At 39.0% G+C, this 27,732-nt stretch overlaps 1 protein-coding gene across 2 annotated transcripts; it reads right to left on the reverse strand.

The window, feature by feature from the left end:
* Nucleotides 1–3,218: 3,218 nt before the first annotated feature.
* On the reverse strand, nt 3,219–22,112 carry rnpc3 (RNA-binding region (RNP1, RRM) containing 3). Of its 2 annotated transcripts, none has more exons than XM_042510842.1 (16): nt 21,967–22,112; nt 21,200–21,356; nt 21,068–21,115; nt 20,826–20,935; nt 20,338–20,427; nt 17,182–17,293; nt 16,433–16,501; nt 14,765–14,907; nt 14,400–14,525; nt 13,882–14,024; nt 10,831–11,016; nt 8,237–8,331; nt 8,037–8,095; nt 6,732–6,864; nt 4,089–4,166; nt 3,219–3,240 (listed from the first exon to the last, which is right to left on the reverse strand). In XM_042510842.1, the coding sequence occupies exons 2-15, from the start codon at nt 21,350–21,352 to the stop codon at nt 4,098–4,100; spliced, it is 1,536 nt and encodes a 511-aa protein (XP_042366776.1). In that variant the 5' UTR covers nt 21,353–21,356; nt 21,967–22,112; the 3' UTR covers nt 3,219–3,240; nt 4,089–4,097. The 2 variants fall into 2 exon arrangements, with proteins under 2 accessions (XP_042366776.1, XP_042366778.1); XM_042510844.1 differs by lacking the exon at nt 3,219–3,240 and adding an exon at nt 3,251–3,549 and having other exon boundaries at nt 21,200–21,358; nt 21,968–22,112.
* Nucleotides 22,113–27,732: the final 5,620 nt, after the last annotated feature.

Consider the following 27,732-nt stretch of genomic DNA (forward strand, 5'->3'; position numbering starts at 1 on the left):
ATTTGTAAAAGTAGTGCGTACGGAGGCAGAAGTGAAGGTTGACTTTTCCTGGTCACAGAGTGACCAGGAAAAAGGCCACTTGTGCTTAAAGTCCAACATGTACCCAGCCACCCTGCATCCAGCAAACACAATGCAAACCTGGCTGAACCTCAAATAAGAAACATATCATCATGATATTACTTATGGGTAGCTGCGGTATTAAACAGAGGTGGTGGCTGTGCAGGGGAAAGGCAGAACATACATCTCTATCTGCGTCCACTTACAAAAGGTTATCTTTCATATTGCTCAAATGTTACCTGATAAATGTCCTGGTAACTCTCAATATTTCCACTGCGGGTGGCACATTTGTCATCGTTGAGATGGCGGGCAGAGTAGGGCACAGATGGGAACTCCTCCCTCACGCTGGCGTTGACGTATGAGCTGTGGGTCGAACCAGACGAGCACATGTGATTGATAATGCATTGTGGCTGGATCTTAACCAGAAAGAGGCTGAACTCATGAGCAGGGCTGCTGGGACTTAATGAACTACAACAGATTTTTATAGAAAAGTTACACAAAAGTAAAATTAGGAGAGATGCGATGGATTTCACATGCAACATGATCTGACTTTTTTTTTTTCTTTTTTTTTGCAAATCAGGTTGCCTGTCTCTGGAAACCATTACAGTAAATCAATGAATTAAAGTTGCATCTCAGCAGCTTTATTCAAAGGAGCTTTTGTCTGTTATAAGATGCACACAATATGCTCATTTTGCAATTGAAGGAGGCACAGATAATTTTTTAATTATGGTGTTACCCCTCGGAGGATATCACAATCACACCCCATTAACCCACAATTGTTGCATGTGCAGATTATAGTACTGTTAAATCACCTAGTAGCTGCACAGTCACTACGCTCTCACATAAAGGGTAACTTTGATGAAACATGGCTATGGTATGTCATTCAAATTGTCAGCTAACACTGAGGTATTCATTAAAATAGATTATGTTATTGACTCACGCGTGACAATATGTGCATGTGCATGTGCATGGACAGATCTGCATCATAGGGAAGAGAGGTTTTAAATAGTAAACACTTGGTGGTTAAAATAAAATCAATAAGGTTTTTGCATTGCCCTCTTCATAAGGAGATCAACTCTCTTTTAAAAACTTCCCCCCTTCTGCAAGATCTGAACAGGGAGGTGTAACTACAAAGGTTACATGACAATAGCTGTGATGATATTCCTGGTTAGCCACAGAGCACTGCGTGCCTTCTGGCTTGTCAGTTAATTAGATTAGCCTGTGGTATCCTGAATTATTTTAAGGCAGCAGTATCATTCAAAGATTCTTAAAGGGGTTCAAACAGGAGCACTTAGTTTGGTTTTGGAGCCACGGGATTCCCGAGCTGAAACATTACTAAAATTTGAATGGGATGTGGTCAAACTGTGAAAAAAGATACAGGGTTCAGAAAAGTTAACTGTCTGATACATTGTAAGCGATAAAGCCAATCATTAGATTTTACTTGAAATTATATATATATATATATACATATATATATATATATATATACACACACACACATATACATATATATATATTCTTGCCCTGCGTGCCTGGCCTTTTTCAAACATGTCAGATTCAAACTTAATTCAAACATGATTTCAGCTAGCTGGCATATATAAAGACAGACAGAATGAAAGGAGAAAATCAGGAAATGTCCATAATGATAAAGCAACATCATCAACATAGTGTATATTGCAGCTATGTTACATCGACAACTACAGCAAATACATTTGCTGTTGTGTTACATTACATGGAAGGTTATCCATGTAAGATTACTGTAACGACAATACATGACATTTCCAAAACTTTCAATGATTTTTACTAATTCCATAACTTCCCAAGCCTGAAAAATGTGATCATGAAATTCCATGACTTTTCCAGGTTTTCAAAGACTTTGGGAAACCTGTAAACAAATAGCACCACAACCAAAAAAGTCACTTTGCTTCAGGATCAGTGATACAGAATTGCTGCAAAGGTACAGCTAGTATAGCAGGGCAATAAAACGGTAGCTGAACAGGAGGAAATGACACTTCAAAATAAAAGCCCTGTGCCGAAATTCAAAATTGTTGGGTTTTTTTTTACAAACTTGACATGCTTGGGAGTCACTCACGATCCATCAAGAATGGACCAACAACCCATCAGTTGGGAACCACTGATTTATTGAACAATTGACACCAAGCCATTAAATCAGGCCGGTCCTTTATCCTTTGCAGCAGGGAACTCTAAATGTTATTGTTGTACTTTAAAAGAACATTTTTTGTGTATTTTTGGAGATTTTTGAGAGCTCCCACACAGTAAGAGTGTTCTTGCACCAGCTGAGCTGTGTGCCATTTGTCATGCTTGTTCTAGTGTGCTTTAAGTTTTTACTGTAGGTGTACCAGTAAGCTCCATTCCTCCTATTTTAGATACAAGCAGGGAGCTTCAATGATGCTCACATTTCTGTTCTTTCATGCGGGCAAAGGGATCTTTTTTTGTGTTCTAGCTAAAATATGAGATGCTCCAGTGTTGCCACTGTTAAGGACCTGACGCATAATATGTGGGGCTGCTTTTATGTCTGTCGTCAAACCACCGAAGCGGTGTAAAACTGAATCAAACCACACTGGCCAGCCGCTCACCACAGCAATTTAATCTTTTCCCACTTCAGATGTCTTAAAGATCAGACATTACAAACTTTAATTTAGCTGTGATTGACATGCACCCAGTACACTCCCAGTATTGCTTACACCAAAAGAGGACAAAAAACAATTTGATTTCCAAATCTTCAGTTATGATGGCTGTTGAGGGGAGAAGTTCACCCTCCAAGGTTTACTCTCTATAATCACACAGATGGGGCCAGCCAGGGATTGTAAAGGTAAGCTAACCCAGTCCCAGCAATTTCCCACAGACTGCAGTCTGTTTGCTTTGTTTGCTGTCTCCTCAGGACTGTGGTTTTTCCACTGTGTTGACAGCCTACCATCTGCTGCAGAGCCAATCTAGATCTCATATACCTTCGCCAGTCTGTGTTTACTCTGCTGCCAGGACTTTAAGTTTGGGACTACACATAATCAGTTATGATAGTTTGACTGAAGCGTACCCACAAACTGTGACATGTGTTTGAAGCTTTGATTGGAAGAAAAACATGACAAAGTTATCTTAATAAAATACTTTTTATTTAGTAAAAAAAAAAAAAAAAGGAAGAGGATGACATCTGACGACCATCACCTGAAAGTCAGTCAAACAAGGTGGAGAAAAGTGTAAAGAGACGGTTGAGAGACGCAAAAATAGAACAGCTTTACAGAGTGTGCACAAAAAGTATTTCAGAGGACAAACAGTGAGAGACAAAACAAAACAAAACAAAAGCTGGTACTCAGTCTTTTTAAATTCAGACTACATTGTAGGTTAAGTTGTTTCAAGTTCCAATTCTGCTACAATAAAACTGCCCCACATTTACTTTAGGTTTTTTTTTTCAAAGGATATGCCAGAATAAGGATACAAAAGGTTCTGCTGGGCCACAATATCAAGCCATGGCATCTTGAATAAATGAATGAAATAAACACAAATGTAAAAAGAAAGCATCATGACAAGAAGGCTTGTTTTTTGCAAATGAAACAGATACACTATAACTTGATCGCATACTGTGCAGGAATCGTTGGTCACCATTTGTGTACAGCATTGCTGGTGAAAAGTGAAAGTGAAAACCAACCCCAGATTTACTCCACTTGGCGCTTCGCTTTGCTATTTTTGATTTTTTTGTTCTGTCGTGTCTGTGATTTTTGTAGTTTCCTCTTGGATAGGTGCTGCTTACAGTTTATAAAGTCCCGACCTTACCTGTGCGCTGTGTCCAGGACCGTTTTGGACATGGCAAAATAAAAGGAAAATAAAAAAATCCAGGCAGAGGGCAGAGTCTCTGCAGCCATCATAAACTGCTAGTGTGTCATAGTGATGACCCAGAGGGATACCTTTTGTATCAGTCTGTTTTTTAGGAACACCGCATAGTATACCTTTGATGAAAACTCAGTTTTCATTTTTATATTCTCTTTTTGCACCTCATGCTTCAGTGTTTCACTCACCTGTTAAATTCATCGTTGTTTCGGTCCTTTCTTAGAAGCTGTGTTGTCTTCTTTTGGTCTGGCGGATCTGGCGAATTGCTGTAAATGTATCGTTAAGGTCTGTAGGCAGCAAATGTTTTCATTAAACAGACAAAGGTTTGCTCTCACTTTAACCTCTAAGCATTTTTTTTCAGGCAAGGACCTGTAGCTTCTTTTAAGTAAAGAAAGTTATTCAACATATAATCCTTCACAGTCAACAGATCTGCTTTCTCCGTCTGCTCCCATTAATAATCTCTACGACTATAATTCAATTTTGGGTATCAACAAATGTATAAAGCCAATTTCAGCTTTAGGCACAGGTTCACAGACGGATAATCACAGCCTAATATTTTATATCCTACTCATATACTATAATGCTCAACTCCCACAGTTGTATGAAGCAGCTTTAAGCCACAGGGGCCCACTTCCTTGTGACACTTGCCGCCTCATATGAATTTAATTTGAGAAAAGGTCGCAGCTGTTTGCACAGAAATGCCAGAAGACTACTGGCCAAAAACGGACCTATTAAGATCTCGAGTCTCCTGCTTTCTTGAGTTTGGCTCACTTTCTCAGTGACAACTACTGTCATTCACGTGGATTGATACATTTTGCAAAGCTTTGGCTCATGTCCCAGTTGAAATAAAGGGGGAGGGCACAGATGTGTGAAAGGCTGTCCCGTAGTGCTGTCTCTTAATAAACCTGACACTTTATACTACTAGCATTTCGTGCAGGTTTTTTCTTCCAGCTCACTAATTTTAGTAGCAGGCTGTTTGAGGATTCTCTGGCAAGTGCCACACTGCAGTCTCTAGCTAGCACTGAAAAAATCATTATAGGGAATCTAAACTGGGACCGGCTGTCCTCTGCCTATGACTGCTTAAAAAGACATCTGTACCAAAATGAACCTTGCTCGACTTTATGATGCTCCAAATAGAATATACTCCCTCCCCCCAAAAAAATCCAAGTTGATTCTGTAACATGTTCTAGTTGCTACCTGTGAGCATGCTTGCAGTGCTTGTGTGGGCTAATGTGGGCTAGCTGCTGCACATCACCACCCATTTAAAGTCATAATAAACACAAACACAAGGGATTCTCAGGAAACAATGCATGTAGGAACACGCCATCTCAAAGCACCTATTATATCAAACTAATATAGCTGATAGTTAATGCAGCTTGCATATCCAACATACAGTGCTTGAAAATCTATAAACCACTAAACTCGAGTTAGCAAAGAAAATTTCAAACTTCCAAACCACCTCTTTGATGGCTGAACGGTGACCTAATATCTGTCACCTTACCTGGAATATAACTACATGCAGCAAAACATCTTCAACTAAATTACATTGCAGACTCTCAAGTTCACTCTTTGAACTCAAAGCCTAATATGCTGTCACCAAGCTAATTGGTTATGGGCTGCACATTAAAATGCCATCAAAATCAATAGCCTTGTTCTATTAGACAAGTTCAAAGGTTGATGTGCAATTATCGGTGTTGCGCTGAGGAAAAACAGGTGGCGGTTCAGGGCTGCCAGAAATTAGTCCTCGTCTTCCTGAAGGCATGGAGGACCGAAACCAACAACACATCTGTGACACGGGGTGTCCACCTAATAATCTTCACACAACACCTCCTAACTGCCCCTTTGTATATGTTTAGTGGCATTTGATCTTGCGGCATCAGTCTAGACCTTTCCTAATAGGGCACACTTGCAGGATATACTTTTTATTTACTTTTTTTAAACATATTGCCTAAAACTTGGCAAGAAAAATGTTTACTTCTTGATTTAATATAAAATAGCCTGGTGGTGTGGAACAGGTAAAATATTACACACCAACAGAAAGCCAGACTTTTTAAGTACAAGCCAGTCTATAGGTCTTGTATTTTGGGGTGCCATCTATGTGCCTCACTCACAGCTTAAAGAGTGACTAAACCTCCAAAACACTTTTTTTCAGTTGAAAATTAATACATATGGGTATTAAGCAGTATTATTGATTGATTCAGGTCCAACTCTTGACAATCGTGTGCAAAGTATTAAAATTCTACATATTGTGTATACATATGCATAGTGACTGCCTACCAAAAGGTTAAAACCTGGCTACTGCAAGTGAATTTTGCTTTGGGACGCTCAGCTTCAGTAAGCCTCTTTTCGTCACCAACCAAGCGCCCTGCCGCTGCCGCCTTGTCACCACCCTCCTACCAACTGACCCCACCCTTTTTGTTAGTCTTTAAGTCTGCAAAGGAACTTGCTCTCATTTAAATAGCTTTTTTCCTTCAGTTGGTGGAGCGGGCGCACCATGTAAAGAGGCTACAGGGCGTAGTCTCGCTGCAGCAGCCACGTGTTCGATTCTGGCCTCTGCCCTTTGCAGCATGTCATCCCCTCTCTCTCCGCCTTTCACTCTCAAGCTACCCTATCAAATAAAGGCAAGAACCCAAAAAAATAATCTGAATAAAAATCAAAAATTTTAAAAACTTCTTTTAAGTGACTGATCATTTAAAATAATGTACCAGTAAAAAGAACTATTTATATACTCTATGCTTTCCAAATAACCAAACCATATCAAATAAGCCTAGATTTTCACTCCTTGCATAATCTTGTCCTTGTTTGATCTTGCGAGAGGGGTTAAAGGATACAACGACAAGGGGTTTGTCATAGAGAACGTAGCCGTTGGTTTCCCGCAGGGCTTTCTCTGCACTCTGCTCACTAGGGAGTCCAACGAAGGCCTGCCCTTTCATCCGTCCCTCCTTCATTAACACAATGTCAAACCTGAAGAGAAAAAAAACACAGCGGGGACACATCATTATCACTCCCGGCTTGTGGCCGAGCAGAGTCAAGCTTATACTGCAGCATTCAGTGTTACAAGAGCAATATGCTATCTGCTTCTTTAACCATGTAAAATAGTGGTTGCCAATCATGTTTTACTGAGACGCAACAACCTGCAGCTTTCTATTCCAACCAATGCGTTTGCAACTTTACCCAAAGAGAAGCAACTATGTGCATAAAACACCAGTTTTGAGTGAATAAGTTTTTTTGTCCACAACTCTGCCCCCAGTGAAACACTTGAACAAGAAAAAATCTCTTATTTTTCCCCTTAATTTTTCATTTGGCAAACAACAATTCTGCATTACAGCCAACCGTTGTCTGGGTGAAGGAAGCCTGGCTAAACCAAACTTTATTTTATAATTGCAAATGGGGATGCACCAGAATATCAGCACATTATTGGTATTGGCAGATATTGGCTTAAAAATTAAATATCGGAATTGGCCAACATGCTGATTTTTTCTGATATCAGAAACTGTTATATATTCTTTTTTATTGACAAAGTGAACATGCATAAAACATCAACCCTAAGTTGAAGTATTTCAAAACATCAAAACATGAATTTGCATATCACTGCAACTCTATAAGCAACTCTTCAGTAAAGTATTTGGTTGAAATGAAAACCAGACTTTTTCAGTTAAGATAGGATATTTAAAATTTGGCAGTATATAGGTTAGGATAAATTTGCATAAGAAATTCACTAGCTCACATGAACTCTGGTAACCCTCAAACAGGGAAAAAAGCCACAATTTAAAAATGGGCTACCAAAGGACAAACTGTTTGTCTGGCAGAGTTGCAGCTCTCTGTTTATCACCTACATCTGTGTTCAGACTCTGGCCCTCCACTCAACATAAGCTTAGTTTGATGACTCAGGTGGAATATTCATTTGAAGTACTGCTGATGCACAAACATAAAATGTCCCTCATGATCTCTATGTCAGGTTAGATACTTATTAATAACACAACACACAGTCAGCATGAATTACTGAAAACTCTCAAAGGAAAGTGACAAATTGCTAGAGTCAAAAATAGCTCATGAAGATGGGACGGGGTGAAGTGACACGCAAGCCATGCCGATAAGAAATCAAGTCAGGATCATCCGGATGGAGGTTTACATACATGTTTCTCTCTGCTTCTGACAGAGGGTTGACAAATCTCCCATATATGTACTTCAAGTCCTGAAAGATAGAGAATGAAAAGTCAATATGTGGGTATGAATGCATGACGTATGATGACGTGTAATGGTCTTAAGCCAAACTCCACAATAAACATCATATCCAGTGAAACCAAAGTGGGTCAAGTGCTATAAATGTACCTACCTTCTCTTCCACTTGCTTTGCGATATTCTTCACGTACAGTCTGCAGGTTGGCTCGCCCGGTTCATAATTTTTAAACACAGACATCCTTTTTATCTCTATTTGAAAAGAAAGAAGAAGAAAAAAAAACTGATGCAAGGTGCATTTCAAAAACAGGTACAAAGGATCATCACAGAGCTGCCCGTACATACATAAAGGTGAAATTCAAAGTCATTGCAGCTCAATACCATCCACTCTATGTTTTATTTAATATAGAGTGGGGTAAAGAACAAGGGTAAGAGGTGCGCTGAGACATTAAAGCAATGATCACATGTTTGATCCCAGCACCTTCCAGCCAGTTCATTTTGTGTATAGCTTGGGCAGATTATATCTCAGCTGTGTACTGTATTTCAGCAGGAAACATGCCTGAGCACAGTGCACAAAATGTGAAGTAAATAAATAATTTGAGTCATATGAAGTGAATGTCAGGAGGAAATAATTATGGTTGTCTGAAATTAGGAATGTGGAGATTATAATGTCGAAAACTTTCCCAAATTTCAAATGTTTCAACATATACACTTCTCAGGGTTCCCACACATTTTAATAATGAATTTTCAAAGCTTTTTCATAATATTTTACCAATTTCCAAGACTTGATTTAAGCAGTTTAAAATGGGTAGGCCTATAAACGTGCACTTCCAAGGCATTTGTGAATAAGCAAACTGCTTTCACCTGCTACCTGTAATCACAAGTTAGACATTCCTGCTGGCAATGAGTTGCATGTGTCAACTGACCGGAACAGCACATATGAATACTTTGCAAAATGTCAGTGCTGTACCTCTTTTTGGAGGACAGAAAACCAAGATCCAAACAATGGTCAAGCAATGATGCACTTCATTTTTTAAATACATTGTAATTTGCATATTTGACATGTTTCGGGAATTTTATGAAAATAATTTAAACAATAGCCAAAACAATGTATATTCAAAACTTTTCAAAAACACCCAGGTAATTCCAAAGCATTTCCAGGCCTGGAAAATAGTTTTTCTAATTTAATCTAATAATTTTTCCAGGACTTTCAAGACCGTGGGAACTCTGACTTTCAGTTCAGTGCTTGCTTTGTTCTTAGATTTACATTATAGAAAAAAAAAAAAATCTTTAAATGCGGATTCAGGTGTTACAGAGTTATAAAGATTCATTTTAAAATATACTACGCAGGAATTGTTAGCCACTGTTTGTATACAATAAAACCAGCGAAAGTGGGATTACTTTTGTTTGAGTCTATACAATGATTAAGCCTGGATATCAGGGTGGTTGAAACATTAACAGTTGATACATTCAGATGACACTGTATCTATTGAAATGATTATATGAGAATTACTCCACTTGTCTCTGTTATACATCTTAATATGTCTTGAAGAAATAACCCACACTGGTTTTTTTGACAGCAATGGTGACCAGTGGTCATTGCTTTTATAGTTTGCACTCAGCACTGGGCACTGTCCAAACACAACAAGACAGTAATGACAGCCAGCAGCTAATTACCGACAGCAGAAATTTGCAATTCTGAGAGCCAAACAACTATTTTACATCTCTCCTCAGTCCTCATCATCTTAGGGTGATTTTAATTTAAGAAAAGTAATGCTGATGTTAAACTTTTTTAGCACAAGCTCCTCTTTCTTGGAGGGATCTATCAGTTTCTTTTGAATAGTCTGATTCTATGCAGTTGGCACCAGTTTTTTTTTCTTCAGCCATGGTGGCTCTCACTGCTCACACTAACTGCCAAATTTCTCTAATATGCATTTCAAACAAACCACTGTTGCTGCTTCCATTCTTCTTGCGTCACTTCGACACAGAACAGGGTTTGTGAGGACGGAAGGAGAATGTTATTAACAGAAAATGCAAAAGCTTTTTTAAGGTTATATGGTTTCTGTTGTACAGTATCAATCTGCAATACACAGCATCAATATAAAACATTTGCTTCCATGAAAATAAAAAGTTTGGACTTTTATAGAAATAACTTTCCTCACCTGAAACAATCATTTCTTCCCCTTAATCAGTGTTTTTTTTTCTTTCCTGTCTCTATCAATTTCAGGCTTTTCTGGTATTCAAAGTTATTTCCTCTCAAACAGGCAAAGAACATACATGTTAGTTTGCCGTTGGCTGTTGTCTTTGCAGTGTGTTCAAGTGCAACGTTTGGCGATACACAGGCACAGGGTGGCAGCAGTGTACTGGTTTCAAGGTAGTATTAAAATTGGTGGTTATCATATTATAGAAATTTGCTTATCTATGGCACTGAAAAGAAAAAAACCCTGCCCAGACGACACAGCAGTCACAGCCACTAGTTCTTTGATGTGGGTTTGGTGTGTCTGGGCCTCCAGACACACTCTTATTGTCACTTAACTCAGTAAGGGCAATGATATCACTTCCTTGATACTAACACCATGTCTTTAAGGTGGGAGTAAATGGAAGTATTCACAGTAAACCCACACAAAAATTGAGAAAAACATGCAAACTGCACACAAGATGGCCTCATTGTTTGGACCAAGAAACATCTTTGCTGTAAGGGGACAGTGCTGACGACTGAGCCACAGTGCTGCTTAAAAAGATCACGTTTACCATCTCTTGACAGTCGTCCTTTCTCCAGCTCCTTTCTGGAGATGACATCTTTGGGTAGATCCTGCTCGTCGTCGCTGTGCTCCTCTTGCTGTTGGGACGCCTGGGCGCTGGGGTAAAGCTTCCCAAAACCCTCAGCCTCTGCCGCTTCCTGACTGCTGCTCGCAGCCAGCTCCCTCTCATCCACTTCTGAAGGGACACAGAGGTTTTCAGGTAACTATACAAAGCACATTGAAAACCAACTTTTATACTGTTACTACGTTAATGTTGGTAACAACATTGGCAGCAGCTAAACTGTATTCCGTATTATGTGCTACTAAGTTGGATGCGCATAAGTTGCTGTAGTGCTTTATGATTTAAAAAAACAAAACAGGGAGAGGACAGTCTCCCTCTAGCACAAATACAGATGGAAGTTTTCAAAGTGTCTAACAATAGCAGATGGTGAAGTAATCACTTCCACACTGTTTATCCTCTTCAGTAAACCAAACAAGCTCAGGATGGGAGAGTGGAAGCAAATCCTCTTGGTCACAATTAGTTTAACACGTTGATGTTTAAAATTTTTTAACCGTGGTGTCATTATAAACTAATTGAGTTGAAAATAATTTCTGCGTCAGGGTTTAATACGATAAATGCTGTCCTTTGGCAGAAACGTTTGAGGGAAATTGGTTGCGCTGATAATTGAAAGAAGATGGTCTCAAGAGTGAGGCGTAAGCACATTCAGTCTATGTCAAATAAAGAACTGTAATCAAATCAAAATCCATTCCTGTTTTGCAAACATGAGTTTGAAAGGCAGTGGGAAGGATAACTCTGACAGACTTCTGCAAAGCATGCATGCGCACACACACGCTGTAGATGGAATTACTAAGAGCAGTGAGCCCGTACAAATCCGAGGTGGGGGAGAAAAAAAAAAAAAAGAAAGCTTGTCATCCACGTAAGGTGTATGTGTGTGTGCACTGGAGCAAGAAGTGCTAGGGAGCTTTTCTGATACACTCTCGGCAGAGAACTAGATCACTGCTTTCAAAATTATCCTCCTCCTTATCTGTCCCCCACCTCCCCTTTCCATTTAAATAGCTTGTTTATCGGATCACACACACACACACACACACACATACACACACCCCTTCCCCAAAACAAGACTAATCCAAAAAGCCACCTGTCATAGTTTATCTTTCCCCTGCCTTTAGGAAATCTTTTGTGTTTGACTTTGAGATCTATTTTACTTCTCAGGGGCTTGCCAGGGAGTGAAGTTGTAGCTAGAGAGAAGGGAGATAAGGCAAACGGGGAACTGCACAGCTGACAAGTAACACAGACTGTGCCCCCAATGACATTTTCCTCATACAGATAATGGTGAAACCTTTTTGGTGCAAGTTTCTGCTGTGATATACTGCTGTGTAACACTTGGCACTGACTTCACACATGGTAAGGGCTTTAACTTATGTCAATAGGAGTATCAAACCACCCCTTCCTTCAATGTGATAATAAACATGATGTATAGTAATGATCAAATCCTTACAGTACCTTTGCTGATAAAAAGAGAGAATACAGCGCACTTTTTACACAGATCCTCCCCAATATATGTGCAGACTATAGTATTGGTCTGATTTATTTACTAGCCAATTGCAAAAGAAGCCTTTTTTGTGTTACTTTATGTAATTTGCTGTAACTTAATCCACATTGACACTGAGTTCCCTCCCAAGAAGCAAGTCATCATTGACAGGTAAGTGATGGGAAACAGTGGATGTTTACTGAAGTTAAAGCTGAAATGATTACTGGATGCACTGCATTAAGTGAGTTGACAGAAAAATTAATCGACATCAATTTCGAAAATTGAACAAATATTTAAGTCATTTTTCAAGCAGAAACTCAAAATATTTGCTGATTTTCTTTCATTTGCAATATAGGCTATCACTTTTTACCATATCTAAATAGACCAAGCTATTAATGGATTCAGTCAGAAAATAAGTCAGGAGATTGAAAATAACGGTTACTTTAAAGCCTAGTTTCAATAGACCGCTATCTTATGAACTCGCTACAAACTCTACAGAGATCGCAGATTTTATTGATGAGGCAAGTGCAGATCTGATTTGACATTACCTATGGTTTACCTCTAGTAAAGTGATATCAGATTGATCACTTTTCGAAGCACAAATCATAAATATTTACTAATTCACAGAACTTAAAGCTACAGTAGGTAACTTTTTTTTAGCAAATCTGACTAGTTATTTTTTATAACTGTCACTACATTTTGACAGCAGTTTATGAGGCACAAAATCTGTGGGAAAAAAATGTACTCCTAATGGCATTTGCAAGAATCACAAAAACAAGGAACAACCAAGAAATCTCTAACACAGCTCTCAAACATGCCGATCACTGTTTTGAAATACGTTCAAAATGCCATACTAGGCAGAAATGAATCAACATTGTTTGGCAGCATTGCCTATTTCTCACCTCAAATGTTTTTAGAATCATATTTTAGTGTACTGTTTAGCTGTAAAATGTGAATGTTTGTTCCAGCTGGTGGGCGGAGCTTCACTTTTGTCTTAACTGTTTTCAAGGTGGTCAGGTAGCAAACTCTAATTTTACAGCTCATTTAAACAGTAAACTTAAATATGTGTCTGAAAACATTTGCAGCGAGAAACAGGCACAGTGCGGTAACAGACACTTGATTCATATTTGATTGGCGCTGCCTAGTTTGGCAGTTTGACTGCAGTTTTTGGGTAGTGACTGACATGATTGGACTGCTCTCTGTCACAAGGTAGATTTTTTAAAGCCTGAAAACAGAGCCAAGCGGACATGCAGAACGTACAATATGCTTAAAGTTTATAATGGGACTTCTGGGAGTTGCTTTCTGTTTCATATTACTGTTTGGAACTACTGGTCAGACAAAGCGAGAACTTCAAAGACACCACCTTGTGCTCTGGGAAACTGTGATGGACTTTTTTCTCTGTCAACAAAATGAATCAATATAAAATAAAGACCAACAGACTATGTATTTATGGAGGAAAAAAAACATAAGTTGCAAGAAAGGTCAAAACAGGGAAGCACAGCCCTTACCTCTGTCTTCATCATCAGGCTGACCCGGTCCACTTCCTTCCACTATGGCTGCCACCTCTGGAACCGAAATGTGGAATTCAATTTTCCTGTGGCCGGCGGGGTGGGGCTGCTCAAACACATCGGAGGGCTGCAGCACCGGAGCACTGAGGACAGCAGAGACAATCAAAACTCCCCCTCAACAACAGCCTCTAAAAAGTACCCACAATAAACCTGGCTCCTGAGCGGCTTAAGGGCTGGGATATTTTGTTCTGGTCAACCACAGATATTTCCCAGTCCACAAACATGCAGCCTGGAGACACTGAGGGGTGTGTGTATTTATAGTTTAGAAACAGAGTTTGTGGTCTGTCATTAAGGGAGTGCGTGCATGTGTGGTGCTGAAACAATAAGTCTCTGAGCCACAAAAGGCTGTCTTTATGAGGAAAACTTATTGTCTGGAGCTTTTTGTCCTCCTTTTTTAGTTGCCTATGAATACTGTCTATGCTTGAGGACTGTGACATGCATGAGTGCCTTTGGTGTACCTCTGAGAGTCCGGTTTGGGAGCATAGAGTAGATCCTTGATCTTGGGCTTCTTTCTCTTTGAAGCTGTTTTCAGTCTCAAGGGTCTCTTGCATGCTTGGTTGACCAGGCCCATCAGACGAACAATCCTGAAATAAAGCAAGCATAGGGAATAAGGGAAAAAATGTCTACCTTGGACAAAAAAAAAAATGCCAACCCATTGGAATTTTAAGACATTTCCCCTCAACTCACTTGTGTTTCTCGAAAAATTATTACACCTGAATGACACATTAACACACTAGATCGATTGGCTGCAGTGATACAATGCAAAACACAATAAAAGTCAACTCCTTCGCCTCATGATAAGTCATCTCCAACTGCTCCTCACCTCTCCTTGTCGTCATCATCCCCACTCTCATACTCTGACTCTTCTCCACTGGACAGCTCCATTTCCTCCTGTGGTAAAGGTGGGTAGTCAGGAGGGAAAGGAGGAGGCATGGGGATGGGTGGCACGGGAGGCAGTAGCTCAAACTGCGGGAGACAAAACAACATAGCTTAGTTTACAACTGCCTCTGGATTCAACTGATAGACTTCACAAGCACAGAGCGCAGAGTTACCAGGTAGATATTAGTCAAAACTGACACTCTGGTTTGGAGACAGTTTAAGTAATAAAAGTATTAAGGTAAGGCTGGGCATATGTTTATTATCACAGCATGGGGGATTGATATGAGCTCTCAGTTAAATCATAATATTTTGAGACTTATGCAATGTTTTCAAATGTCACCCACACCATTAATAAAGATGACTGTGATAAGTGGTGTAGTTTACAAGGCTGTAACTGGTGACAATTTATCCATTAATGTGATGACTATTTCCTTAAGGAATCATTTGGTAAACTGCTTTAAAATTAAAGAAATTCCAAGAGCCTAAGGTGGTCTTCAAATTGTTTATTTTGTCAGAAAAGCAGTGAAAAAACTAGAGACAAGTCATTTTACTCTCACGCAAAAAAGACCACTCAAAACATCTTCACTTTTAAACAAGCTGGACCAAGCTAATTTGTACTGTTGAGAAGGGATTTTTAATTGAATAAATTAACTTATCAACTTTACTTGTATAGCTTTAACCGTGTGAGACCTGCAGGATCCAGGCCATTTTTTAAAACATGCCCTCACAGTATAAAATGACCTAGTGTAACTTCTAGGATAACTACAGACCTCATTAAACTTTACAACCACAAACTAGAGACCTTGAGCCTTTAGAAGATGTATCGCCATTCAGTCGTCAAAAAACACATTTCTTACTGATATCTAGAAATGTCAAAAGTTTTTGTTACCAACTAATGTCACATATTTTTCTATGGTGTTCCTCAATGTCTTTACGTCTTTATGTGGTATTTTTTATTAATTCTCAAGTGTTCAAATGTGTTTGACAATGTGAAACAAATGCAATCAACTCAAATGATATATACCACTTCTATGTGGTTTATACTGTTAACCTCCCCCTAAAGATCCCCTGCTACCCTAAAAAGACAGATAAAAATAAATCTATGTTGGGTCTCCAAGGGTTAAATGGCATTTTCAACCTCCCTTCAAGCAGAGCAATAACAGAGCTTTAATGCAACATGACTTCAGATATACAAATGCTGGAAAAAAAGCTTGTCTGCTGTCTGCCTTCAGTACTCAAGGCTTTCCATGTTCTTTCACATATTTCAAATGCTCACATACAAAATGAAATCACTAATTTTACATTTCATTTTTAACAAAACGTGCACTGATTTCAGTAAAGGAGATGTTTAATGGGTTGAAGTGGAGTCACCAAAACCCCAGAGTGTTGATTAATCAATACGCCACTGATTGTTGAGAGTCTTCTGAAGCTGCGAGCTGGTTAACCTCAATAGTTGAGTTTCTTTCTTGCACACATCTTCTCTGAAACACATACTGACCTCTTTAAACACTATTTTTTCTTGTTTAACATCACATTCATTGTATCCAAGCCACCAAACACTAACCGCATTAGCCTGTTTTTCTTTTTCTAAAAATAATGTATATAAGCTTACCATTGGGGGTCTGGCAGTGACCGGGCCAAACGGACACGGTAAATTCATCTTGTTCATCAGATGAAGTACCTGTATAATTGAAGATATGTGAATAAAACAGTGATGGTTGTATCTGAAGATTCACACCAAAAGCTGGGTGGGAGCTGGTAATATAAATATACTGCTTCACTCAAACAGGCAGCCTGTAACTCAGGCTCCATATGTAAAACAGATTGCAAGGCTTTTGCATTTTCATTTAAAATACAAGGATCAAGGTGAGATTGAGGCTGAAGTGAGATACCAGCCGTGAGGCTGAGCACGAAGGCGGCTTCTCTGCGACACACTAGCACCACCAAGATTCCAATGCTAGAAATAGCAGCAAGGAAAATCCAAGCAGCACGGCTCCCAGGGAAATGTTAAACCCATAACTCATGCCTCCCACTTATGGTTTATTATTAATACTTGCTCCCCAAATTGAAATTTAAAAGGCAAATGTTTGCTGTTTGATCTTTAAGAGGTTGGATGCAGTTCAAAAACCTCTGGGATATTCATATTTCCATTTTACAATATGAATCTGAAGGCTAGAAATGCTGTCACATTTGCATTTTTTGTACAAAGTCGCACCTTGCATAAAAAGAAAATACAGGGACAGTATGAAATGTTCCAAAAATACAAATACAATACACACAGATGACCTACATATGCATATCAAAGGCATGCAGGTATTGGACAAGGAATAAAATGATGTAAAAGAAGCAGTATTTACTCACTTGAACATAAAACTTTGGCACACTCATGAGGGCATGTGTTATATTTGTCAGAATGCCATTTGAGGGTGGTGGGTATAAATATTTCAAAGAAGGATTCAATTGAAATTTCAACCTGTAGGAGAAAGAGTGAGAGAAAAAAAGCAAAATTACTTAAAAAGAAGCTGTGTAGCTGCGACACGCTCCCTTAAACACAATATCCCCTTCACTTAACAACTCACAAAATATGTCAAAATAATGGAGACACATGAATATGTGGTCCAGCCAGGGAGCTTTAGCTAGGCAGCTTATTCTTTAGATGACAAGCACTCAGCCAATAAAATGTGAAACCCAGCCATTAAGGGACGTTGAGACTAGCAAGCCATGTCAGCACCAAAGCTTGTCCTCGTGTAATAATAACTTTTATAAGCCAAGACTCGGCATGGCACAAGAGAACAAATCTAAATCTACTGAGGCCTAATAAACAAAGACTTAAGGTGGGGTACGGTGCATGTTGTTTAATCTGCTGCTTGGCATGATGTCAAAGAAATCTGTTAGCAGTTCTGATGGGACTGAGAAGAAGGAACTGACGAATATATATAGTTTGGTTTTGGAATTAGAGTGTTACTCAGTAACTGGCAGATAAATAATACAAATTTGGAATCAGCTTGTATTCAGGACCCGTGGTAGAGGTTAAGGCTATTATAGGCAATGTCATAAATCAATAACAAGGTCTCATTCAAAAACTTATGGGATTTCTGCATTAACTTGAGGATGTACCCTGATTTGTCACATATTTTTACATCAAAAGATTACATGACAATGGACAATGATATTAATCTATGTTTATCTATGGAGGGGGGAGATCCATGATGAGAGCCAATCCGCACCACCTAACCCACACAAAAGTGCATTTATCAAATACCCAAACCTGAACTGACCTACAAACTGACAACTTTATGCATTACAGTAGCACAGTTATCAGGGCTGAAGACTGACACAAGGACAAAGTGCTACAGGGTGTGTGTTGTGTGTGTTTAACTGAGAGAGAGAGAATGACAGAGAGTGGGGAAGAGAAAGTGGAAGGTGGACTACTGCATGCAATGTTTCTCTACATTATTAGTAACTCATCAGAACACCGCTTTGTCACTTTTTGACCTGCCTGACCAAACCCTCAGTATTATATAAAATGAATTTACAAAAAAAAAAAAAGACAGTCAGTCGAGCAAATATAGAGGATAATGATCAGTGGCAAATCTTAATGATGGCAGTGACAAACTTGGTCACTATAAACACTACCGCCTTGCCCACGTGGCAGCCTACACTTCATCTGGTTGATAAATCAGAATAGTTTTTAAGCATGCAATGAATGCAGTTAGCATTGTCTTTGCCTATTATATCTTTATAAAACACCTGCAAATGTCAGTCGACGGCACTATGGCATGGAGGCAACCTCACCCTGAAAATATTACGTTGCACTAACAATCACTATGTGTTGGATTCAAAGCATTTCAAAAAATGATTTAATTCCTTTGAGCAGATTAATGGAGCAAAGTCTGCATAATTTAAAACTTATGCAAGGAAGGAATCACTTCATCCACATAAAAAAAAACATTTAAAAACAAACATTTTCAATTAAGAACAAAGTTGCTTTTGGACATCAAACTTGCTTCGTTGTTTTATCCCAGCACATATTCTTGTCAGAATTAGCAGTATTTCCACTGCAGTACACCAGAATTATCTACTGTCATATGTAATAAGAAGAAAATAAAAATATTTGCTTGGACTTAAAAGGAACCCAAATCAGGATATTCTCATGAGATATAATTCAAGTTATGGGCTTCCAAAACAACACTGATAAACAATCAGTGTAGTATTGATCCGTGGTACAAATGCATAATCAAGCAAGCAAACTGCCTCATATCAGGAGGTGGTGAACACTACTGGCTGTTCCAGATTTTATTTTAGCACAAGGCAGGATAGACTGTCAGTTCTGGAGCGAGAGGTATCAAAGACCACCTGGTCCCACCAACTGGCAGGACAGACGGCTTGTCAGGCACTCAATGGCGGCCTGACCATCTAATTGGACACAAGGCCGCTGACAGCTCCTGACTATTGGTCTCAGATTCTCATCCAGGTTTATTGTCAGCTAGCCTCCAGGCTGCCTCCTCCACACACATAAACTGACAACACCACATTTGGACAGCATGTATCATTCATGCATATGTAATTGAATGTAGTATAATTTGGGGGGTAATGGCACCGTAGGGGGAGATAGAAGCTGTTACCAAATTGCAAAATGTAACAATATTGTTTTGTTTTAACCTCACAAAACAGTGTGAGAACCAATACGAGAATCCAACATGGTGTCTTTAAAGAAATACTTTACCCCCGAAATTATCCTTTGTATATAAAAAGGTACCCCATGTTATCTTGAATTCAGAAGCCTCCATTGAAAGAATGGTCCAAAAATGGGGAAAATTCTCGATGACTTAAAGACATGGGGGTCCATGTATAACAACAACAAAACTACATCATAAAATCTGTGTGCAAACTCTCAAACAATGCATGCAGAATAACCCAAGTCTCATTTATCTAGTCATATGCTCAGTGCTTCCCAAACAGCCCTTTTTCGATGGGGAACTTAACAAAAAGTGAAATATATCCATGGCCTCTTGCTGAATCCACGCTAATCACTTAAAACACCAACATCACACAATAACACAAAGAAACTAACTGATCGAGGCAGCTGTAGAGCAGTGGCTCCGGTGTTCAGTGAGGTAAAATTACTGTTTTTGTCAACGGACTCTGGCTTTGAAGGGAGCAGTCTCTCAATGGGGCTGTCTGTTTTGGACTTATTAAGCCTTAAACTGTATACATGAGACCTGGATTATACTGCCCAAGTGGTGTGAGAGATTGTTTTGATAAAGTCTTGCTACTGTTAAATATGGACTCCTATCACCTCAATTCATCTACAACTTCTTAATTGGTTTGAGTCTTTACCTGTACTCTTACTTCTTCACTAATCCAACTTTACATCAGTTGAGAGGTTAAATATTCCTTCAAGTGTAATGCACTAGAGAATAACACAAACCCACCTGCTGTGTTTAAGTGGGAATTCAGAAATCAGCACAAAATTTACTCATATCACACCAGCACTATCATAAGTTCAACACTCACCCAAGGCTAGGTGCAATGCCCGTCTCTATGAGAGGAATATTTGGCTGCTTGGTCTCTTGTTTCTTCTGCTCTTTCTTTTCATGTTTACCACTGTGGAAAAAAGTAAAAAGGGATTCAACAGCTTTCACCCTTGATTGTATACTGAAGAAGTGTTTTAACGCTCACACTGAAACAAAATAAGTTTCACTTTTATTGCTATAGATTTTCACTTCTGAGTATATTGGAATTTTACTCTTTCTCCAGTTTGAGTCAGGTCAATATGAGTTTTGTTTATTCCCTAATAATTTATAAGTAAAATCGCTGTTTGGAAAATCTTTTCTTGTTAGTGGGGCTTACAACATGATCTTTAGACTGCATGACAGACACCAACCTCTGTCTCTGTCTCACAGGGAGGTTAAGAGCCCATACATTAAGTGCAAAAGTTACTTTTCTGATACAGTTTAAGCAGATAACATTGTTTCTTAATTCACGTGATCACAGCAACTTACCCGTCTGACACTGGTGGGTCCTTTAATACGGTCAGGTTGTCTTGGCCTTTCGCAAACTCCACAACAAGAGTATGACCAAGAATCTCTAACTGATGGAGCCTGCTAAGCGCCTAAAATAGATATAATACAGATTAAAAGCCTTACAGGACAGATTTCGATAAAATTTGATTAAGTCTACACATACATAAAACAAGGCATTCGAAAAATGTCATGTAGCTAAAAACACTGTATAAATAACTTACTTTTGCTGCTGACTTCTCACTTTTAAAGGCTGCAAAAGCTGCATGTTTCTGTGGAGACGGAAAAGACTTCAGAATGGAGAGCAACTTCAATGAATTTCAAGAGGTAAAGGCTCACAGTGAGGGACAACCTACCAAACGACCCGTGTTTGAGAAGACCCTGACTGACTCAGCTCCAAAATACTTCAAAAGGTCCTCTTTCTCATCCTGGCTGAATTCAGCTGGTAAGTGGCGGATTAGCAGTGTTTTACCGCCATTGGCTTGGACCAGGTCCTCATTCTTGTCCATTTCCCTGTAGGACAGCATGCAGAAAAATCTTACAATTATACACCACAAAAACTTAGATTACACAGCAGACTACCCAAAACCAGTCAGTAACATGCACTTACTTCTTTCTCACCAGTTTATTGACTGCTGTCATGATATCAAATGGAGTTACCAGAAACATCAAAAACTCTTTCAATGTTATAGGATCAAATATTGCAATTCTACTATAACTACTGCCCTTAACCTAGATTTTATCTGTTGGCGACATTGTCGCGTTTGATACCTCATGCAAATGAGGTCGGCAGGGTGTAAAAAAAACACTGTTTATCACGAGTGTAATATACGGTCTGTAGTCATTCTTAGTTCAAAGTTATTAAGGTTGATTTTTTTTTCTGTAAAACCTGTCAATTTTAAAACGAGTGTTGCCGAATTAAAGAACCACTCCTAAAGACGTCTTTAGTGTCGAGAGTCATACTCTATCATATGTGTACGTTTTTCGATAGTCAAGGCAAAGTTAAAATGCCGTTTCTTTGAATGAAGAACTGCACTACAACTACGCTGGGCTAACGTTAGCGCTTAAAAAGGTTAGCTGCTGAACGAAGCTAATGTGCGGCAAAGTCCCAAGTTGTCTTTACCTTTTTTTACTTTGCTGTTTCCAGTCACATTATCCTCTGACTCCGAAAAATTTAATGCATCCACTAGTATAAATAAGTGTTTTTTTAAAGCTAACAATTCAAAGCTCGAGTGTTATGTTTGATAGCATACGTGGCTGCCAGCAGTAGTAAACACATCCACTTCCGCCCGCCCCTAGTTGTTCTAAGAGGATTAATGGTGCGCATTACTGCCACCTTCTGGACTGGAGTATAGCTGTCTGCAACTACTGATGGGGGAAAACAATGAAGTTTGTGAAGTACGAACACATTAAAGCATTGTATTCGTACCGTAAATTTAAATAACGTTATTGAGTTAAAATATTTGAAATTGCTGCAGGGTTTTACATACATGGAAACACTGAGGGCATTCGGATGCGCCACAGTTCAAGATGAACAGGTGTAAACAATTAAACTAATTACAGCTGAATTCCATTGACCTGCTTTGATTTGGGGGTCTTGTTATCATCAGTGCTGACTGTCAGGCTGACTTGGGCACTTGAAGAGTATGGAGCTATTGTTAAAGGTATGCTGAATTTTTCTAAAACAAACAAAGAACAATGAAAAAACAACGTATGGGCTTAGGCAAAAGTAATCCCTCACAATCATCAAACAACAAGTCTGTGCTGTTGTACTTATCTTCAGAGTAATGGATCCTTATCATAGAGTGTATAAAATATATATATAATATCACCCACTGGTTTTTGAACTCATTTTTAAGTTTAAACTGCCATCTTGCTGTTTTTTGGAGCCACATTTGGAGGTGAGGGTGGAGCTCGCGGAGAACCGTCACTTAATCAGCCCTGTTACAACAGAGTTTATTTTCTGCTGTGATCGAAAATCCAATGGAAAAATCCCATAGGCTTTTTGAGAAGGGTTAACGGGTTGGCCTACAGAAGAACATCATCCTAAGGGGGCACTGAGCTGAGTGTACTTAATATCGTGTTTTTTTCCCACTGTCCTCTGGTGGCCACACCGAGGAACAGCAACATGTAAAATTCATCAAGTTACATCAACAGCGAGAGGCCATCTTAAGAACACTTCCTGTTAGTACTTATACTGTATATATAGATACAGTTATCTAACTGAGGCAATCACATAGAAACTGAAATTACCATTGGATAACTATATTCATTATTCTCTAGTGGTCACAGAGTACAAATCAATTCTACATATATTTTTTTAACCCTTATTGTTAATGTTTTAGATGTGTCAGTAAAGGTATTATTGGTTGAATGAAGAAATATATGGCCCTGCTGCTCCAGGTCATGTATTTCAATAAACATCCCGACACATGAGACGGTTAGTTGTTGTTTTTCACCAGCAGGTGTCAGCCTCACCATATGAAATAACTGCTGCTACAGTAATAATGAATCTGACATTTCTAACTTCTGTATATAGGTTTCCCTCTTCAACCACATTTTTATTAATGTGTATAATGTATTAATTTTCAAAGCTTATAAGAAGTCCCATTTAATTGACCTTCCTTAGATATGAAAGTGGTCAGATTGTTCAGTAATCATAGATAGATATTTAAAAGGATCACAAAGTGAAAAACCCCCAAGCCCTGTGGTTTCTGTAACCTGTGAGTATCAGAGAATTTGAGCACCAGTTCGGGAAGGCCTGTCCAGGCTTATGAAGGCCTTCAGCTTCCCATCCCCACCCCCGAGAAAATCTCCCCAACACTTCTCGAGATGCCTCCAAATTCCTGGCCAAATGAGGCCTTTTCTTTGAGGAGCGACGCAAGGGCATTCCTCATCAGGGGGACACAATGCCCCCTTTCACCATGGCCTGGCTCTGAAATTTCACAGGTGATGGGAGGAACGGTAGACACTCGATCCTCCTTCCTCCCTCCGACGTAACGCATCAGACTCAGGGAGAGGAAAAGAGAGAGATGCTGTTTGGGAATGTAGTAGCTGGGAAAGTGAGGGAAAAATAAGCAGAGTCTGACTCAGTTTCTAGCGTTCTAGCTTTCGTTTAGTATTTGGGAGGATAAAGCTGTGGATAACTGACATTTTGTACGATAAATCCTCAAATTTGAACACTTTCATGATAAACATGATGCCTGCCATATCAGAGGAGGTTGACTCTGTAGGCAAGCTGAGGTAATGACTCTGTCAGTAAGACATTATTTTCTTTTTCTTACTTCAGTCATTTAGCTTTAATTCAAGCTCTGCCGCTTCTTGATATTATCAGGGGAAGAAACTGACTTAAGTGTATTGGACAATTTTAACAAACAATGTAAAAAAACATGCTTGTCATCCATTACTTTAAGCTACTTCTTTTTTGAAGCCTCGAGACTAGCGTTTTGCCCATCACCATCTTGGTTTTTTGGAGCCAGGATTGACCATATTTTGATAAGAGGCTGATGCTGTGCAGGAGCAAGGGGTGGATCTGACTGGAGGCCATGTTTTAAAGTTATTAAAAAGTTATTAAAAAATTCACCCTCGCTGCAACTGACAAGAATGTTGAAATTACAAGAGACCAAAAGCCGTTTTTTGTACCAGGCAATTAACATGTTATATTTCTGCTTTAAGTTGGACATAACATAATGGTCTATGGGGACTGACTCTATTTTGGAGTCAGCCTCATATGGTCATTCAATGAACTGCAGTTTTTATCACATTGGCCTAACCTCGGAGGTTGCCACTCAGTTCTCTGTGGGTCATCCCTTTGTCTTACACTACTCTCATTACACATAGACTTTATTCTAATGTTATTAATAAATATTGAGTATCATTTTTAAGAGCTACTTATTGTGTGAAAAACGTATGCTCATTGAAAAAAAAGAAGCCACTATGTAAAGCAAAGTTAAGTGAGTGATCTTGAGTTTCAAAAAAATGTTACTTTTAGGTAAGGATCATCACATGTCTTTGCACTACTGTCTCATACTGGTTGGTTGAGAAACCTGGTCAGGAGGTGGGATCTGGGAGAGATTATATGAGACCTGCTTGTGTTACACATTCCAGGTGAAAGAACTTCTTCACACCACTATTTCACTTCTCGGGCCAACAGTGGGAGTAAGGCTAATATAATGTTATTAAATAGGAGGCAAAACAAAAAAATGCAACCAATTCAAGTTTTTGTTCTATATCTATCTTGTTTATATAGTCATTGAACTAACACTTCTTTTATATTGATGGTAAGCTTCCAGACACAGTTTACAACCTGGTTGTCCAAATTTCCGTCTTAAAAATAACATTTTCTTTACTCACATCTGTCCAGTATGTCATCTCCTCTCTAAGGGTGTCCACAGACATATTTTCCAGTTAGTTTCTGGCCCTAGATAAAAAAAAAAAATGGCAGCTACACACATCCAATTCTGATTGTGAGTTATTTACTAATAAATAACTGCCAAAAAGCCTTAAGTTTGCAGCATTTGATCTATCATGACATAAAATCCAATCTACTTTTAATTTAAAAAGAACACTTCATGAAGATTAGAATTGTCCTGAGCCTTAATTTGACACTAAATAAGGGTCCTACAGTCCTCATCGAGTCCATATGGCCTGTGTATTCCCTGACTGGGCACAGAGGGAAGGCGAATACACCCTAGACAGTAAACTCAGGTCATGTCCAGCCTCTGAGACTTTAAATGGACTCTTTCATGGTTGGGGCAATGAATGGGGCAGCAGGGGCCTCTGTGGTGGGATAGTGTGTATTTCCAGCAGCCTGCGTGGAAACTGCATTGAAAACTTAGATCCTGAGCATATCATGCCTCCATTGTGCCTCTACAAACATGTCACACACAAGACTTGGTTTATTTTACAGGAAAAGGGTTCAGGCTTACTGGGGTCTTTTATTTTTTGCATCTGAAGTGTCCCGTATTTCATTAACTGCCCCTGAAACCGGGCCAAGAAAAAGCCCCTCACACAACCTTTATGAAAAATAGTTGTTTTTACTCCTTGATTATTGTACTATTTAACAGACAAGATGTAACATGTTTGTTGGTAGGAGGATTTTGCTGAACAGCACTTGTGTTACCTGTTTGGATGTTAAGCTAAGGTGAGCAGCTGCTGGCTCTAGCTTCACATTAAACAGAAAGATGGGGTATCAATCCTTTCATCGAATGCAAGGAAAGAATAGAAATTAGTGCATTTCCCCAAATGCCCCAAATTCCTTTCTGTGTCAGTCTGTTTAACACTGCGCATGTGTGTGTGTTTGGCAAAGCTCATTTCTCAGATTGGTGTGGAATGCCAGAACGCACTGACTGGTTTCCAATCTGCACTTCCCTCCGTTTAGAGCCAGTCGTCCTTCAGTCCAGACGTTCATGATTACAGAAGCTAGAATACGAGCCAAGCTAATTGTTTGAATAAGCCATTTCAAAGTGTGCTCAGATTAAGCTGTTAGCAGAGTGATGTTCATTAGATACTTTACTTCTACTGCTACTTACTTCTATTACTTATATTATTGAGTTTAATGGCCACAATCTCTAATAACCTGTCAGTCTTTATAGACTAAAAAAAGCCACACTAACAGTTCACACCAACTTCATAATCGAATCACATGTCTTCCAGTAACCATCTCGTCTGGCACCAACATGAAGGTCCATTTGAGAATTGGCAGTATGGATGAACAAAAATCGACAGTAGCTCTGTGAGGCAGGCTTACTGAAGGCACAGTGGTGCTTTGAGCTAAATGCAAACACGCTCGCTGTGACAATCTCAGTATAATGTGTTAGGATGCTAACATTGCCAGTTAGCACTACACACAAAGTGAGGCTGATGGGAATGTCATTAGTTTTGCGGTTAGTTGGTCAAAAACTCTAAGTATTGGACAATGGAATTTTTCATGTAATGATGGCGCGAGTCATGGGATTGCATAAGTCATTAGATTTTATCTATCAGGTGCCAATATCTGCAGCAAATTTCACTGCAATCTGTCCCATAATTGTCTGGATATTTGAACTTGAACCAAAACTGTCAACCTAATGATGGGTTGAGAGGAAATCATGGGATCACAAAAGTTAACAAGATTAATAACGTGTCATGTCATCACAATCCATCCAATAGTTGTTGAGATATTTCACTCTTGAACAAAGTTGGCGGAATGATGGAATAACATCCCTAAAATGTCTATACCTTCTATTCCATGGAAACCATGATGTGTTTCCATATTCCCTGTATATTCTCAATATAATGTGTAAGTTGTCTTGTTTAACAGTATCATCCCCCTTTCCCACCCAACTCAGTTCATCCCAGTTAACTTGAACAAGCTATAGGGAAACCAATAAACAATACTATAACCAATGTTAATAATACTATAAAAAGCAACCAATATGTAACAATTAGCTGCTAATAGAACTAGCATCTGCTTCTACTAAAACAAAATGCTCATGTTTAACTGTAACAAGACATTGTCCTCAAAATCAAAGTAAAAAAAAGTCACATATGCATACTGATTCACTACTGTCAATGTCCCAAGCTGACTGCATACGAGTTCAATTTCAAACAGACACAACATGTTGTTTACATAAGACGATTAAAGGCTTGCATAAATGTATTGTGTTCATGTCAGAATGGATGACAAGGCCATCCTGCTGACAGATGTAGGGTTTGAAGCCATCTGAGTATTGAAGACTCGTGTGGCCAACAGCTGTGCCATGTTAGCTGATAATTTCATTGTCGTTATAATTAATGCAATAGTTGTTATTGGCTGGTTCTGTTTCTGAGGAAAAGATAAGTTTGCTGCTCAAGTTTCACATTTCCTCTTTACATTTGTAAAGTCTTGCTTTGTGGAAATGAAAAAAAC

Source organism: Plectropomus leopardus, chromosome 21 (genome assembly GCF_008729295.1).
Source record: "Plectropomus leopardus isolate mb chromosome 21, YSFRI_Pleo_2.0, whole genome shotgun sequence".
Lineage (NCBI taxonomy): Eukaryota > Metazoa > Chordata > Actinopteri > Perciformes > Serranidae > Plectropomus > Plectropomus leopardus.

What these genes read in the sequence shown, in the direction of transcription:
- rnpc3 (XM_042510842.1), bottom strand. Translation starts at nt 21,352, where the DNA reads ATGGACAAGAATGAGGACCTGGTCCAAGCCAATGGCGGTAAAACACTG. An exon ending in GACCCACCAGTGTCAGACGG is followed by an intron (nt 20,428 to 20,825) that starts GTAAGTTGCTGT and finishes TTTTTTCCACAG; the next exon opens with TGGTAAACATGAAAAGAAAG. An exon ending in CCCAAACCGGACTCTCAGAG is followed by an intron (nt 14,025 to 14,399) that starts GTACACCAAAGG and finishes TGCTGTCCTCAG; the next exon opens with TGCTCCGGTGCTGCAGCCCT.